Genomic DNA, 15,921 nt, shown 5'->3' on the forward strand with positions numbered 1-15,921 from the left:
GGCCAATGGTGTGGCCCTCTTGGTCTCCACACTGTGCTGTGTAATGTCTGGTGACAGACTCAGGGGAAAGGAGATGGAGATTGGAGATATGGATCAGCTTTCATGTGCAGCATAAATGCAAAGAGAATTTCCCCATTCTAAGCAGCACTGAAACAGCCAGAGAGATATTTTGCCTCACAGCATTAACCATGGGCCTTTTAATTAACATGGATAAGGGTGTCAGATGGACAAGTCCTCACCTGATCTGTGTGTGTGAAGGGGGACCACTCTGGTTTTGCCCTATTTTACTATCTCTAAGTGCTCCTGAAACATCCCAAAACTCCATTGGAAATCATCTTTTCTGAGTTGTGTTCCTCCCGCTGCTGTCCCCAGGTACTTTGTTCTCCTGAGGGCTGATTTCACAGCCACACCAAGGAGTGGCCTCCAAGGAGTTACTGTGGGCCCAGGGGTGTGGGATGAAGGCTCCTGGGGACAGCAGCCCTGGGAGAGCCCCACGTGTGCGTTCACAAGGGTGCCTGGCTGCCAGACCATGCCATTCTTCTGGAGGAGGGCTCTGCCCCGGGCTGTTTGCTCAGTGAAAGGGCCAGGGTCACTGACAGATCCCATCATTTCGCTGCAGTGCAACTCTGTTGACATCTCTTTACTCCAGGGGAAAATGTGCCTCATTGTCTTGCCTGACCCTCAGCACATATGACTTAGCCACGCACTAATTATCTCCTGTAGTGCCAGTGGAGGGATGAGCCACGGGGAATGTGCTGTCTGCAAGCTCTGAGGGATAGGATTCACAAGGAGACCTTCAGCCTGGCCAAAAGAAGATCCCCCAAAATACCTTTCTGGCCAAGAGAAAAGAGTCCCCCAGAGGGCAGTTTGGAGGGATGAGTAAATCACCCTCTTCAGTGCCAATCTCCAGACTACAATGGGAAACAGGGAGATCAGCCCTTGGCCAGGACCTACACAAAGATCCTGGCAGATTCTGGCTGGGAAGGGTGTCCTCATCGGCTGTAATTTAGACATCTAAATGTGAGCTCAGGCCCTGAGGCCTGCAGTGCAGTGAGAGGAGAAGAAACAGGCCCTGCATCTGAGCCAAGGAGGAACTTCCCATGACAGCAGGCATGTTCCCACCAGCACTCTGGTCAAGCTTGAATCATTTTCCCCCTCTTACCTACTGCCAAGTGGAAATGGGGCCATCTTCCCAGGTCATCTCCCCACCAAGCCATTCCTGTCAGAGCATGGATCAGGAGAGCAGCTGCCATGAGCTGCCCCTGTGACACCTACACTGAGGGCTCCGTGCTCCCTGTGTGAGTTCAGCCACTTCTGCATCCTTCTGGACAAGAATAGCTCCAGGATTACTACTGTTGCAGTGGTTTCTTAATCTTCTAAAAATAGGGTAACTAACACATAAGTAACAAAGAAGTCAAGGAATGAGCTGGTGAAGAGAACTTGGAGACCACCCCATATGTGGCCCAAAAATTGTCAATGGAGAGCACTGCACATAGTAAACACACCTGAAACCACAGGAAAAGGAAATTCCCAAACATGACCCTTGCAAAGGACACGCTGGCTGCCCTGCTGTGGTCACCCATTAACTCCCTTCCCTCTGTTTGCAGCAGGAAGCACACTGGCATTGCCGAGAGCAGGAGTGCCAGCAATTGCTGTAACGTGCTCTGCTTGCATCCTGCCAGGGATTTAATTGGTGCCTACGTGCTGCCCTGGCACTCTCACCCAGCTGCATTTGCCCTGGAAGAGCAGGTTAATGATTGGCAAGAAGATTCAGGATATCCAGCTTACAAACCACAAGTGCTGCCCAGCAGCAATCGAGCACTGGGCAGCCCCACTGGGGCTCTGGGGGGACACATCCATCACCCCCAGCACTCAGTGGGTTAATTCAGGCAGAGGGAATCACTGCAGTGCAAAGGCAGTGTGGGGATGGCATGGCAAAGCCATGTCTGGCAGGGCAGGAGCAGCCAGGAGCATTCTGTCCCTTGCACAGCCCCTCTGATCTGTTCCCTGCCCTCCAGCTGTGCTCAGCAGAGCTGGGCAGAGCTGGGCAGGGTGGCTGTGCTCACAGTGCTTGAGGAAAACAAGTGTTTTCTGTGCTCCACAGCATCATCTGGCCAGCTCAGTATCAGCTACAGAAAGAACAAGTGGGAAAGGGGACAGAAATGCCCTCAAGCAAAGCAATCAGACAAGAGGAGTAAGGACAGGAAGGTTTGGAGTTTTCAGCTTGGCCATCATCCCTTCTCTATCTCCCTTCCTCCCCTCACACCATCTCCTGACCCGCTCTGTGCTTGCCCTGCTGGGGTGGTTGGGGACAGGCAATGTCCTCAGAGTGCCCAGGACAGGACCAGCCATCCCCTGACCCACTCTACCTGCTCTCTGCTACCCCTGTTCCCCAACATTAAAGTGCTGTTCTAACCTGAGAAGCAGATTTGCCCCTTCTGTGCTCAGCAGTGCTGTGGTCTCTCTGTGCCCAGGCTTGGGACAGGATGATTTTAAGAGGAAGACTCTCCCAGTCCTCACTGTGCAGAGCTGACACTGACACTGGGCTCAGAGCGAGGGTGAGCTGCTTCTGGGCTGGCCAGTGTCAACAGGAGGGGACAGGATCAATAAGTACACTCCAAAGAGCAGGGTCACTTGTGCAAGCCCCTGCAGGCTCAAAGGCAGCCAGGGGTGTTCTGCAGATGGGGAGAGGTGTGGGGCAGCAGAGTCAGTGACACCACCACACCAGGGCCTGGCGTGGACTTTGTGGCTGCTGTGCTGAGAGGCAAATCCCTGTGCAATGCTGCTGCTGCTCCCTGTGCCAGTCCTGGCTGTGGCACCTGCCAGGGTGTGAGGTCAATAAAGGAGAAAAAGCTGAGTTTGGGGCTCTGGCTGATGCACAGACCCAATGCCACTGCAGGGCCCTTTGTATCACTTCTGGAATTCAAGGCAATCGATCCATCCTATGAATGCTTCCTGCAGCCCCAATGCCAGGATTTTAATTTCTTTGAGAAAACGTAGGTCCTGGAGCAGTGCTCTGAGGCCAGCTCCCAGCAGGTTCTTTCCCTGCTTCCTGTGATCTCATACAGGAGCAGTCCCAAGACTTCCCAGGGACTTCCCAGCACCTAATGTGGAACAGATTCCTGGCTATCCCAAAGAGTGTGTGACCTCAATACAGAGACAGGGCCCCTCAGGGTGCCCAGGTCTCACTGCCTCAGAAACCAAACCAGGAGCTGGTCATGGGGCAGGGAGGGAAAAGAGGGCCAGTGCTGCTGGGGGCAAGGCACAGAAGTCCTGGTTTGGAGGTGTATTACATACTGGGTGGAGGTTGATATGCTGGGCAAATCAGAGGCAAGACCAAAACCTCAGGGACTGCCAGGAGTGGGGAGGGAAGCCTGAGAGGACCTTTAAAATAAAGCACATAAAGTTATAAAGAATCAAGGAGGAGAGAGAGGTGCCATACCAAGAGCAGCTGTCATGGGGACAGCCCTGGACAGAGCCCAGCAATGGAGATGAGCACGGCCAGGCTGCAAATACCGACACCAGGATAAAGCATTTTAGGGAACAGAGATCATGGGAAAGGGATGGCACCTTCACATGGGCAGGGAACTATTGCTCCGAACCCCCGTGAAACACCACCATGGTCATACACAGGGTGTGCAGGAGATATAGATAAGGGTCTGGGTCTCCTCATGTCATTCTTTTCTCCTCAGGCCATTTTCTGCAGCTGGTCCATGTCACAGATCCTCAGCAGAGTCTCCTCCATGGCTAATTTGTTCCTGCAGTCTGTGATGTGCTGTGCTGGGTGAGCTGCCGGCAGCTCCAGCCCTCCTCCCCAAAGGTAAAACATTTTAACCTAAACAGGATGAATGGGATTTCAGCTCATGTCTCAGGGAGGGCCTCCACCTAATCTGTGACATTTTGCAACCGCAGTGGGCGAAGGTCTGCAGAGAGAGATTTTTATTTTGCTTTTGTAAGTAGCCAACATGGCTGGAAAAACCACACCAAATTTCAGGCACATAAAGCTCCTTCCACCTCTAAGTTTGCAGAGCCCATCAGCTGAAACAGCCCAGCAACTGACCCTGACTTGTTAGAGCTATAATGCAGTCAAGTTTGATTAAATGTGCATCCCCTGACTCTCTCAGGAGCCCCAACTTGCAAAGTTTGTGGATTGTTTGAGCTCAAGACCCAACTGCTTCTCCTTTCAGTTCTCAAATTCCCTGGTTCAGTCCCAGGTGCATTGGCCAAGATGATGTCCATCATCTCCTCTAAAACAACAAGCAAACAAACAAAGGAGATGCTCTCCTTCACACCCCCCTCCAATAAAGTGCCTTCAGCAGCTAAAACCAAATCCCAAATATCGGAGGCTCATAATGCCATGGTGAGAGTTAGCGAGGCAGCAGCTCCCCTGGTGATTATAACAACACCGGTGCTTGAGAAGAGTCTTTGCTTCAAGGCATCTGGAATTGCTCTTGCAAGATCCATTGTCAAATGAGCTTTTTCCTTTGTTTAAAAATGTCAGCCCAAAGACCCCTGCCAGAGTGGTGGTATAGCCTGCTTGGGTTCACTCTGGCTCCCACAAGGCTTCCACAGTCCTCTTTGCCCCTCCTTGTCTCCAGGCTTAATTAGGAAATCATTTATCTTTATTGGCACTCTCTTTCCCCTGCTGCTTTGGCATTATTTTTTTTTTTTGGCCTTCATTCCAGTGCAGTGAGCTGTACAGGGAAGACCACAGCCCCATTCATTGTGGGTGGGGAATAATCTACAACTGGGAGCCCTACAAGGAAGACCCCAGCAATGAATCTGCTCAAGTGGCATGGCCTGAGGGACTACTGTACAGAAACAGGAGAGGAGGGCATCCCTTGGCTCCACTTACAGGCTAACAATAGGGATTCCTGGTGATACTGAAAGTAGGACACCACTCCCAGGGGATGTCATATGGTCAGCCTGTCCCAAACTGAACTGCCAACCCTCTCCAATCTAACGATATGCCTCCTTCATCACCCCAGCAGCGTCCCCTGGTAGAAGAGCACACAAAGGGAAAGGGCTGTAAGGACAGGCACTGCTTGGAGACTCCCAGGCTCCTGCTGAACCTCTGCGTGTCCCAGGCTGAGCCTGGAGCATGACTTCAACAGGGGAAGGTTCTCTACACCTCCACAAGCAAAAACTCCCTTGGCTTCCTCCACAGCTGGCACATGACAATTTGGATAGTCAGAAAGTCAAAACCCAACCTGAACTTCTTGGGAGCCTCAGTCAGACCTCAGACACACTCAGCCAAAAATGGCATCACTTTGGCAGCTTGAGGGGAGAGCCATTCACTAGGCTGGATTTCCACTACCACAGGCTCTTTCTGGGTAATTTCTCTGGGTTTCCCATCAACTGTGCTTTATTTCGATGGAGATAAAATTCCAGCCAATAGTTTCTTCCACCTTAAAGAGGTTTCCCCTTCGTGCAAGCCGGGCTTGCCCCAGCCTGTCACTAATTACAGATGGAACATGAAGTTCAGAAAGGAGGAATCAGAATTGTTCCCCTCCCTCCAGCAAATATCCATTAAAAAACCTGACTCCTCTGCCCGATGGCACCAGAAGTTTTGCTGGTAAGTTTAAAAAGAAGAGGGAAATGATTGATGGAAAAGCTGAAGAGCTGACATGCAGTTAAGTGCTCCTCTCCTCCTTACAACATATACACTCCTTATTTTGAAAGAGATCTCCTATTCTAGAGATCAGATAAAAACCCAATCACCAAAAAAAAGTGCTTCAGTCATACTTTCTAGGTAGAAACATCAAGGCTCTTTACACACACAGGGAGGAGAGCCAGGAATTAATCACAGAGGGCAACCAGGTTCTTGTCTCCCATCCTATTCCTCTGCATGCTAAAGATCTCAGTGCTGAGGACAGATTTCAGCTGCACCCAGCTCTGCCAGGGCCTCACAGGGCCAAGGGGAACACAATGGACACCACTTTGCTGGAGGGCTCCTGTTGCCTGGCTCCAGCAGAAATCTCTGTTAGGTATTACACTTCTAAAGAAATGATCCTGTGCACCTGGAAGTTGAAACGATCCTGCACAGCCTGGGAAGTTTTTGCCCTGTGTATTTTCCCCGTGAAGGTCCCTCCCCAGTGCTCCATTTCTGGCTCTCTGAAATCCCCACTCTGAGCTGAAGGGAAGCCCAGAGGATTATCTGGAGACCAGTGTTATCTCTAAGTGGAGCCAGATGTATAAATCCCATTATTCCTAAAATAATTGTTATAGAATAAGATGTCCTTTCAGAGATTTACAGTTTGGGATGCTTCTTCTTCCCTGGAGTCCCCTCCCAACACGCTGCAAGTAATGCTCTACACCCATATCACATGTCCCTCCACTAAACTCGGCCCCACCAGCTGCATAATGAAGACATCAAAGTCATGAGGGCTCTCTCAGCCTGCTCTGAGCAGTTTTCAGTGCTTGTTCCATGCAGTCAAGACCAGAGGAAGGCAGCTCCAGTGCCAGGGGACACTCTGCCTCGGAGTTTTCAGCTCTGGGGCCCAGCAAACGGGGACAGAGGTGGCAATGCCAGGGTGGGTGTCACAGACCCACCCAGATGCTCTCAGGGAAGTGTCCCTGCACTGCTAAACAAGGGGCGAATGCTCACTGAGGGGTGATTACCTCAGAACTGACAGAATCATCTCATTGGAAAAGCCCTTTGAGATCACCCAGTCCAGCCATTCCCCCAGCACTGCCAAGGTCACCAATGAACCAATGTGTCACCAATGTGTCCCCAAGTGACATATCTACACAGTTTTTGGACACTTCCACCACTTCCCTGGGTAGCCTGTTCCAAAGCCTGACCCCCATTTCAGTGAAGACGTTTTCCCTAATTTTCAGTGAAGATGTTTTCCTAACATCCAAACCCTCCTTGGCACAGCTTGAGGCCGTTTCCTTTTGCTCCTGCTCAACAGCTGCTGGAGCCCAGTCTCCACAGCCTGCTCCCAGCACAAGACAGGCACATTTTAATGGCAGCAGGGAGCAGAAACTGGGATGGGACGCAATTCTGGGAATGCTTTGGGCTCACATCTTTGCTGCTGAGGGAGTCTCAGACACTGGAGGAGGCAGGTGCTCAGCTTTCCTTAAAATGTTTATCCTTGGGCTTGTTTTGCCAGCAGGAAGCCCTTCCAGCGCCACACATCTTTGGCCTCTCACTGGAGAGCTAGAAAGTTTCCATGGAAACTGGTAAATGCAAAATTCTGACTTGACAGCAGTGTCCTGAGGAAAGGGGACCAACCCCCTTCCATTTGCTGCTGTCCCTGGCCCAGGGGCTGCGTGCCCCCATGGCTGGGGTGGGATGTGACCCTGTCCCAGCTCCATGCTGGACACAGGAGGAAGGGCTGGGACACCTGGGAGCACAGCAGGGCAGTGCTGGCTGCTCTGGGGCTTTTTACAACTTTACCAGGCCTTTCTGAGGAAAGTCTGTGAGAAAATCAGAAAAAATAATAAAAAACAATCTTATCTTCACTTGCTACGCCTGTTGTTGTGATCATGCAGAATGTGTTATAAAGATTTGTTTACCAAAAAGTGGTTTCTTAATTAGCCAATGGTGATGGTGTTTAGACTAGAGGACCGACTAGGTCCAGGTGTATCATAACTGTCTATAAAAGCAAGGAGTTTCTTAATAATGATAATATAATAAAGATATTGATCAACCTTCTGATAATCATGGAATCAATAGTAATTATTACCCAGCTGGGGGCTCATTACTGTGACGGAGAGAGGCAGGCACAGCTCTGCCCCGGCTCTGCTGCCTGCAAGCCCAGACAGCGCCCAGATATCCTGGATGCACTGACCACCTCTCTGCCTCATCCCAAAACAGCCACAAGTCCCAGGATTATTACAAAGGAGGCCAACCATCTTGGGTGTGACTCTGAAACCAAACCCAACAGGACTGAAATTAAATTTGGGCAATTGGCAACGCCCCATTCAAGTGATTTTTCCAAGTGATTTGTAGTGGGTTCTAATTTTAAAAATTGCTACCCTAACAAGTCCATTATGACCTTGTATTCACACAACCAGAACATGTTAGCAAAGAATTAGAATCAAATTTTCCAAGGGATCAGGCAGTTGCAAGCTGACTGTTGCTGGCTAGGTCAGGATGTGTGAATGCAAGCATAGCCATGAAAATGGAATAATTTTAAGATACATCATATGTAAATATTTGGCCTTGAGAAATATCAACGTGGATTCATTTGAGTCCATTCCCAGTGAGAACCCCTGATCTTGGTCACTGGGGCCTCTTCCTCCAGCTGTTCTAGCCCTGCCTGAATGAGGGGATGCTGAGGGTGACACTGAATGAGGGGATGCTGAGGGTGACAGCCACTGAATGAGGTGGTGTTCCAGATTGCAAGGCAAGATGTTTTCCATTACCACCTGTATGGCAGATCATCTTTTGTCAAGGGGGCAGTTTGCCTTATCTCTCTCTTTGAGTGAGCACATTCACACCTCCCTCAGGAGGGGACATCTGCTGATAACAGACTATTGAATGTCACTGCATGGCTGATAAGAACTACAGCATCCCATGGGGAGATGTGAGCCCAGAGGGAGGAGCCAAACATTCCTGCCTGGATATAATCTGGAGATTCTGGAACACCAGCGCGGCTTCTCCACTGGATTTCCCAGAGGAACAGCAGCTGCCTCTCCTTCCACTGGATCTTCAGAGGAAGAATACATCCTTCTCTACAGATCCCTGCTCCAGCAGAACCACACCTGACACTGCAGGAGGGCTGAGCCACAATTCCAATGGGACTGCCACCAACACCCTGACCCACAGGTGTCAGGTTGGGTTCTGACTCTGGTAGTGTTGTTCTAGTGTACTAAATTTATTTAATCCCTTTATTTTCCTTTCCCTATTAAAGAACTTTTATTTCCTGCTCCCATATTTTTGCCTGAGAGACCCTTAATTAAAAATTTATAGCAATTCAGAGGGGTGGGGAGAGTTTACATTCTCCATTTCAGAGGAGGCTCCTGCCTTCCTTAGCAGACTCCTGTCTTTCCAAACTTAGACAGGTGGTGCTGAGGGTGACATTTAAAGAATGAGGAGATGCTGAGGGTGACACTTGAGAGCCACTTGAGAGCTTTTCTGGGTGGGGAGTGCAGGGCAGATGTGAGGGAGCTTGCCCTGGGTGGGCAGATGGAAGGATTTGCACAAGACAAGGTCTCTGCAGGTGACCATGAGCCCTGATCAGTGTTGTGAAGTAATCCTGCACCTCAGCCCTGCTCAGTGTAGAGGAAAGAAGGCTGAGAGGGGATCTCATTCATACACATAAATATCTCCAAGGGGTGTCAGAGGATGGTGCCAGGCTCTTTTCAGTGGTGCCCAGTGAGAGGACAAGGAGCAATGGCCATAAACTAAAACATGAAAAGCTCCATCCCAACATGGGGAAGAACTTCTTTATGCTGCGGGTGGCAGAACAGCTGCCCAGGGAGGGTGGAGTCTCCTTCTCTGGAGACATTCCAACCCCACCTGGACACATTCCTGTGCCACCTGCTCCAGGTGCTGATGCCTTAGTAGGGGGGTTGGATTGGATGATCTCCAGAGGTCCCTTCCAGGCCTAATTTATCATTCTGTGATTTTTCAGTGGCCTTAGGTGCTTCTGTGTCCACCTAAATGCAGGAGGGAACAAACCAATTCCTCCCACAGCCTTGCTGCTGAGTGATGGGGCAACAGCTGGGTTTGGGTACCTTCTGCCTCCAACCCTTAATCACAGAGCAGGAGTCACCCCAGGCAACCTGAGCTACCAGGGAAAGCCTCCCCATATCACAGGACACCTGTCTGAGGTATCCAGTGCCTCCCTGACCCAGGAGAGCCCATCTACAACCCCAAACCCTTCTCTGTGTGTGCCCTGCTCCTCTCCCCATGCTCTCTGAGGTAACTGGGGACCTTGCTTGCTCTCCTGGCCATGGTAACTGGGCTGAGCATGGTCCTGTGGCTCTGAGTGAGCCCTCAGCAGAGATTTGGGGAGCACAGCAGCACCTCCAGCCCCAGCCCCAGACCCTGAGTGAGCAGAGGCAGAGCAGCCCCTGTGTTGTACTTACTTCCCATTCCCATACTTGATCCGGATGTCTTTGCTCTTCTTCAGCTCCTTCCCATCCTTAAACCATTTGTAGGATGGCTGAGGGTTCCCAGCAGTCGCCTCACATTTCAGGGAAATCTTCTCACCCACGTGAACATTTGGGCTTTTCAGTTTCTTCAGTTTGGGAGGAACAGCTGAGGGAAAGAGAAAGGGGACAGAGTGAAACCTGCCCCTCTCAGGGCTGTGAACACACAAGAGGAACCCCCAAACCCCTCCTGGGGCCAAGCTCCTGCTGCCCCCTCTGCCACGAGGTGATGGAGAGGGGCTGCCCAGGGAAAACAGCACACAGGGAAGGGGCAGGAGTCAGAAACACCCACACAGGGAACAGAGGGAGGCTCTGGAGGCTCCCCATGGCCAGATTTGATATTCCACAGCAGCCCTATCCATGCAGGCACGACCCTGTGTCTGCTGTCCCTGCAGAGCTTTGCTGAGCTCTCACACCACACACCAGCTCAAGCTCTTCAGGGATTATTTTCCCCCTGCTCCTGGCCATTGCTGCTGCAGATTACCAACACCTACAGACCTCTGTGGCTGCCACAGCCCCAGGCAGAATGTTTTAGTGCAGATGGAGCAGAGACAGGTCACAGGGAGCAGCCCCCTGTGCCCCAGATGCTCCAAATCTGCTGCAGAGACCTTGTTCAGCTCAACATCAGCAGAGCAATAACCACTGAGAGGGGCTGCAGGAAAATCCTGCATGTGTAAGGATTTAGGAGGGAAAGAACAGCCATTTATTCAGGCTGGGAAAAAAAAAAAGTGAAAGAATAGGTATTTTAAATGGTTTTGTGGCAGCAGTGTCAGGCTGGCCAGCAGCCTCTCCAGCCTGGAGCCTGGCTCTGCACGTGGGTGTTTCAGAGAAGTGATTTTTACCATGCACCTGGAACATCAGACAGCGAGGGAGACACTTCTTATCAATCTCTGCCAGGCTTTATATTAAGCCTGACAAGAAAGGATTAGCAGGCTTGCAATTTTTCTTTCAACTGACAGCTCTGCACTCTTCTAGCTCCCTTTTTCTTTCTCAGCGCTAACCTTAAAAAAGGAAAGAGCAACTTGCTGGCTTTGCCTTAAGAATATTGGTAACAATGGCTTCTCCTTGTCTGAGGTGTGCTACTGATAGATAATTTCCTCTTTCTAATATGCACAAACCACCTTCTAATTGCTTTGTGCATGCTGATCCTGTGAAATGGCAGAGCACTCAAAGGCTGAGGGACTGGATGGGTTTCATCAGAGCAATCACTGTTCTACAGACCTTTGTGTGTCTCCTCTAGTTCTTCATGCCAAGCTAAGTCAGTGTAGGTTGATAGTATTTAAAGACTGTTCTCACCAAAAGGGATCTTTCACAAAATAATAAAAAGCACAGCCATCATCAGGAATATGCTCCTGAGGTAGGAAGCTCTCAGCACTCTCATATTCCTGATGGGAGTGAGAAGGTAAATTGTCCTTAATCAAAAGGATCCCAGCTAAATAGTCCTTAATCAAAAGGATCCCAGCATGGATAGAAATGGAGCAGTTCAGGGTGACAGGAGTGAGCCAAGCAAAGCTCACAGTGCCTGAAAGGCAGCCCAGGGCTGGGGTGGGTAACGTGGGCTGGTCCCAGGCACATCACACCTTGCAGCTGCCCCTGGATCCCTGGAACTGTCCAAAGCCATGTTGGACAGGGCTTGGAGTACCCTGGGATCGTAGGAGGTGTCCCTGTCCATGGCAGGGGGTTAGAATGAAATGACTTTTAAGTTTTTTTTAAGGTTGATTCAACCCTAACCATTCTATGATTTTCTAATGGGACAGGGACAGCACAAAACCCTTGGGTCAGCTGCAGGCAGTGGTTGCAGGCTGTGCACTGACATCTCTCACTGTTTCCCAGCTCACTGTGCTTTGGCACAAACAGGGACTTCTGACCAGAAATTATCTCAGCTCTCACCAAACTTTAGGAATTCTATGAAAATCCAAGGTGTCATGGGTTTTGTGAAGCCCCCATCCCTGATCCTTGCCTGGAAATGGGTTGCCCAGAAGAGCTGGAAGGCAGTGAAGGGAGAAGAGAGCTGGTCTCTCCCCAGAACGCTGCATGGAGAGCCAGGAAGGTAAACAGGACCTTGCTTTTACAGGGGTCATCTTGGGGAATAGAGAAATAGACTCTCAAATATTTATTCTGTCTGAATGTGTGTCAGTCAGCTCCTATTGTACCCCGAGGTCACCCTGTCCCCTGCCAACATTATCCATACACCTTAAATACAGGGAAGGTCCTGACCTTGCCATGGCTGCATCTGCCTCATTTTATTTCCGTCCTGGAGGTCTGCAGAATTATGAAGCAGGCAGCACATGGAAATAATATGGGTTAATTTGGACTGAGATACCAGACACTGAAGGGACAACTCTTGTCTCATTTTAGAGAAGCCATAGGTGTGAAGAATTCTGATATTTTATAAGCTAGAACCAGGAGTAGGATGTAAAGAAGTTCAATTGGTGTTAAAACTGATACAACAGCTGAGTCCTGGGGCATGAAAGAATATTCTCTTCTCATCTCCTTTCCATAGTTCTATGTGCTACCATCACCCTGAGTGGAAGAGAAAAACTGGAAACTGCCGGGGTCTCTGCTGCTCAGAGTGACCCCGAGAAAAGTTCCAAAGTCTCTTTTCCCAGCCCAGCGCTGGAAGAAGGAGTCAGAGCTCTTCAGTTCTCAGTCTCAAGGTTACTTATTGTTTCTTATCTATAAAAAATTTTCTCCTGCCCTGCCGAGGTCCATCCAGCAGGACAGCTCCAGGCACTCTGCCTGCCCCCAGGGCAGTGTTATGTCTTTATACTAAAAACTACGTGTACAGTATTTACAATTACCTTCCAGTACTTATCACCTATGTTAGACAGTGAGCTTCTACTCTAAACCAATCTGTAAGTGCCAACATCACAGCAGAAGATGGAGGCCAAGAAGAAGAAGGAGAAAGGCTGGACACATCCAGATTCCTCCATCTTGCCCCCTGAACCCCCATACCAAAACCCCTAAAATCTACTTTTCCACCCCATGATAACTTCACTAATATTCTACTCAAACTGTTGTGGCTTGCTGATCTTCATCTAAAGTTGGTAATTTGCTCCAAGGGGCATAATCAAACCCACAGGGGCATTTTGGGCTCTGTGCCAGGGTCTCTGAGCCCTCTGGCAGGGGTCTTGGCAGTCCAGGACAGCCAGAGGGATGTCCTGGGTCTTGACAGGAAACTGCCGGGAGAAAGGGGTGTCAGCCCTGCCCCTCTCCACCAAAATGCTGAGCAAGCCCCAGGAACGTGGAGCCTGTGGAAGAAGAGGGCCAAGAGCAAGCAAAGAACTCTCCATGATCTCCACACCAACATGACTCATGTCTCACCTAAAACTCTGCACATGCACCAGTGATGATTGCAGGACACTCCTAAGCAGGCAGATCCAAAAACCCCAAAGAGCTGACACACACACACAGCATCCCACCCCTCCAGCAGAGAGTCCTGCCCAGAACAAGGGAGGAGAACATCTTTCCACCCCATCCACATGTTTTTGGTGTATCACTACAGGAGGGAAGGAGACAGTGTGTTCAGCTCCAGGCCACACTTGATGGGCTCCATGGACTGCTCCATCTCCCAGCTGAATCAGAGCAGTGAAAGGGGAACTCAGTCCCAAAATACTCTGGAGTGTGTCTGGGAAAAGGGCTGTGCACAAAGAGGCAGAGCTGTGCTCCCTGACACATCTGTGCCCTCTCTGCTGCACTGCAGCAGGAATTGTGCTTGGACAGCAGCGTGGGAAGAGCAGGCAGAGCCCCAAGCCTGGGAAACAGCATCCAGAGCCTTGCTCTGGGCAAAAGAGAAGCCTGGCCTCGCTCTCTGGGATGGGCTGGAAAGCCTCACTTCATAATTCCTGCTGCTTTCAGAAAAACAGAGAAATCTTCATTTAGAGCCATTCAGTGCTGATGACTCTGCTTAATTCCAAACAAAGACTTTCCTCTGGTTTTCACTCATAAAAAGTTTAAACTGCAATTCTTATTCATAGTCTGAACTCCTCTAACTTTGGCTTCCAGCCAAGAGATCTCTGCCTTTCTCTGGTGAATTTGAATCCCATCTAGCAACCAGAAACCCCTTCCCTTTTTAGGTACTTGTAAACTATGTCTGAATCACCTTTCAACCTTCCCCAGCAGTAAACTAAAGTAGCTTGAGAGGCCAGAGCAGCACATGGAGTGCTAATACTGGAGTATATCAAAATTTTACATTTAGGTACACTTTCAGCTTTTGACCCATCTCCCAGCTCTGTCCAAATCACAGAGCTGCAGCTCAGAAAACCACGAGTTTAATTCAGAAAGATCAGAGGATTGATTTTGAGAGCCTCCTTTCTTAGTGCACTGAGCATTTGGGGTCAATTTAATCTTCTCCTTGTTTGATACATTTTCCAGCATGCTGGCAAAACAAAACCACAAGCCTCACACATATCAAAGCAGCACACTATCCTGGGCAAACAGCTTTAGATGTGTGCTAGGCAGGGTCCAGGTCTAATCCATTATGTTTCCATCAATTTCCAACTTCTCAGCCACCTCCACAAAGATGGAGCCAGGACCAAAACAGGGGTTTTGGACTTGAAAACAGAAGAATTTTGGCTCTGCTTGTCAGACTGAAGCTACAGCTCAGGATCTGTATCTCTGGTCACCTTGCAACCCTGTCAGCCCATCCTCCATCCAAATTTGTGTCTCCTCTCCTCACAGTGGCTGAGCTGCTGGACAGAAGAGCCAGATGCATTTCCAGGCAATTTTTCTAAGTGACAACCACGTCAAGGGTATGTCGTGCTGCAAAAACAAGTTTAATCCTGGTAGAGCTGAGACCAACAATAAACACAATTTTTCTCCAGATTTTTGCTCGCTCCAAGGTCAGATGAAACGCAAGCAACCATTAGATCCCATCCTACACTAGTTGTGTGAGCTGTAAAATTAACCTTGAAACATGCCGGAGCCAGGATGGACAAATGCACACAATTTCCTAACTTGTTTTAAGAGCCACATTTCACAAAAGACCTTTGCAGGAGAGGTTTGTCCTCTGATAGCAGTCCTGGCATCCTCTGCCTTCTCATGGAGAGGAGAGGGTTACAAAGTCTGAAACATTGAGCTCTAAACTGCACGATATGAGTTGTTTGAACATCCGCCATAAAAGGACTTACATGTACACACTGCTTTAATTAATTCACTTCTGATTACACTTGATATAACACTGGAGTACCTTGATGATAACAACACCTCTTTTACTCCTGGTACCTGCAGTATGCCTGCAAGCACCTCAGAGCCACAACTCAAAACATCATTAATCATCCTCGGGCAGAGTGCCCAAACAGAGTCCAACAATGGAGTGGTGACAAAACCACATCCCACCCACAGAGCATCCTACATAAACAACCCCTGAGCAGCAAAAGGCAGGAGCAGCCAGCCTGGCAAAGGTGCTCCATGAGCTGTGGAGCAGGCAGCAATAGCAGCCACAAACTCTGGTTTCTGAGCTGTGGGATGCTGCACACAGACACATCTGGGATCTCTGGGTGACTGGGATGGGATTTCTCATCTGGCCTCCTCCAAGGGTGCAGTGTGAGGCTGCCCCACACTGCCTGGCACATGGAGGCTGGCAAAGTGTTTAGGTAGGTGCATCTGGAGGCCTGGGAGCACAGGATCCTTCTGTGTCTCTCTGAGCAGCTGAGGAAGAAAGAAACTGGGCTTGAATTCCCTTGGGCATGGGAAAGGGAAGCTGAAAAGCTTTCTCACAGGAATGGAAGAGATGCAAGGAGAGTTAAGACCTATAAACTCACAGGTGATCCTTGACATGGCTGTATCCAAGCCATGGCTTTCCACACAAGGCCCCCA

General features: G+C 49.8%; 1 protein-coding gene across 4 annotated transcripts in view; it reads right to left on the reverse strand.

The window, feature by feature from the left end:
- Positions 1-15,921, reverse strand: part of NRG2 (neuregulin 2) — a 161,062-nt gene that overhangs the window by 49,010 nt on the left and 96,131 nt on the right. For all 4 annotated transcript variants that reach the window (XM_058034544.1, XM_058034543.1, XM_058034546.1 and 1 more), the window contains exon 2: positions 10,042-10,213. In XM_058034544.1, the coding sequence (XP_057890527.1) occupies positions 10,042-10,213 (172 nt within the window). The remainder of the gene's footprint in view (positions 1-10,041; positions 10,214-15,921) is intronic.

This window comes from Melospiza georgiana, chromosome 15, assembly GCF_028018845.1.
Source record: "Melospiza georgiana isolate bMelGeo1 chromosome 15, bMelGeo1.pri, whole genome shotgun sequence".
NCBI lineage: Eukaryota > Metazoa > Chordata > Aves > Passeriformes > Passerellidae > Melospiza > Melospiza georgiana.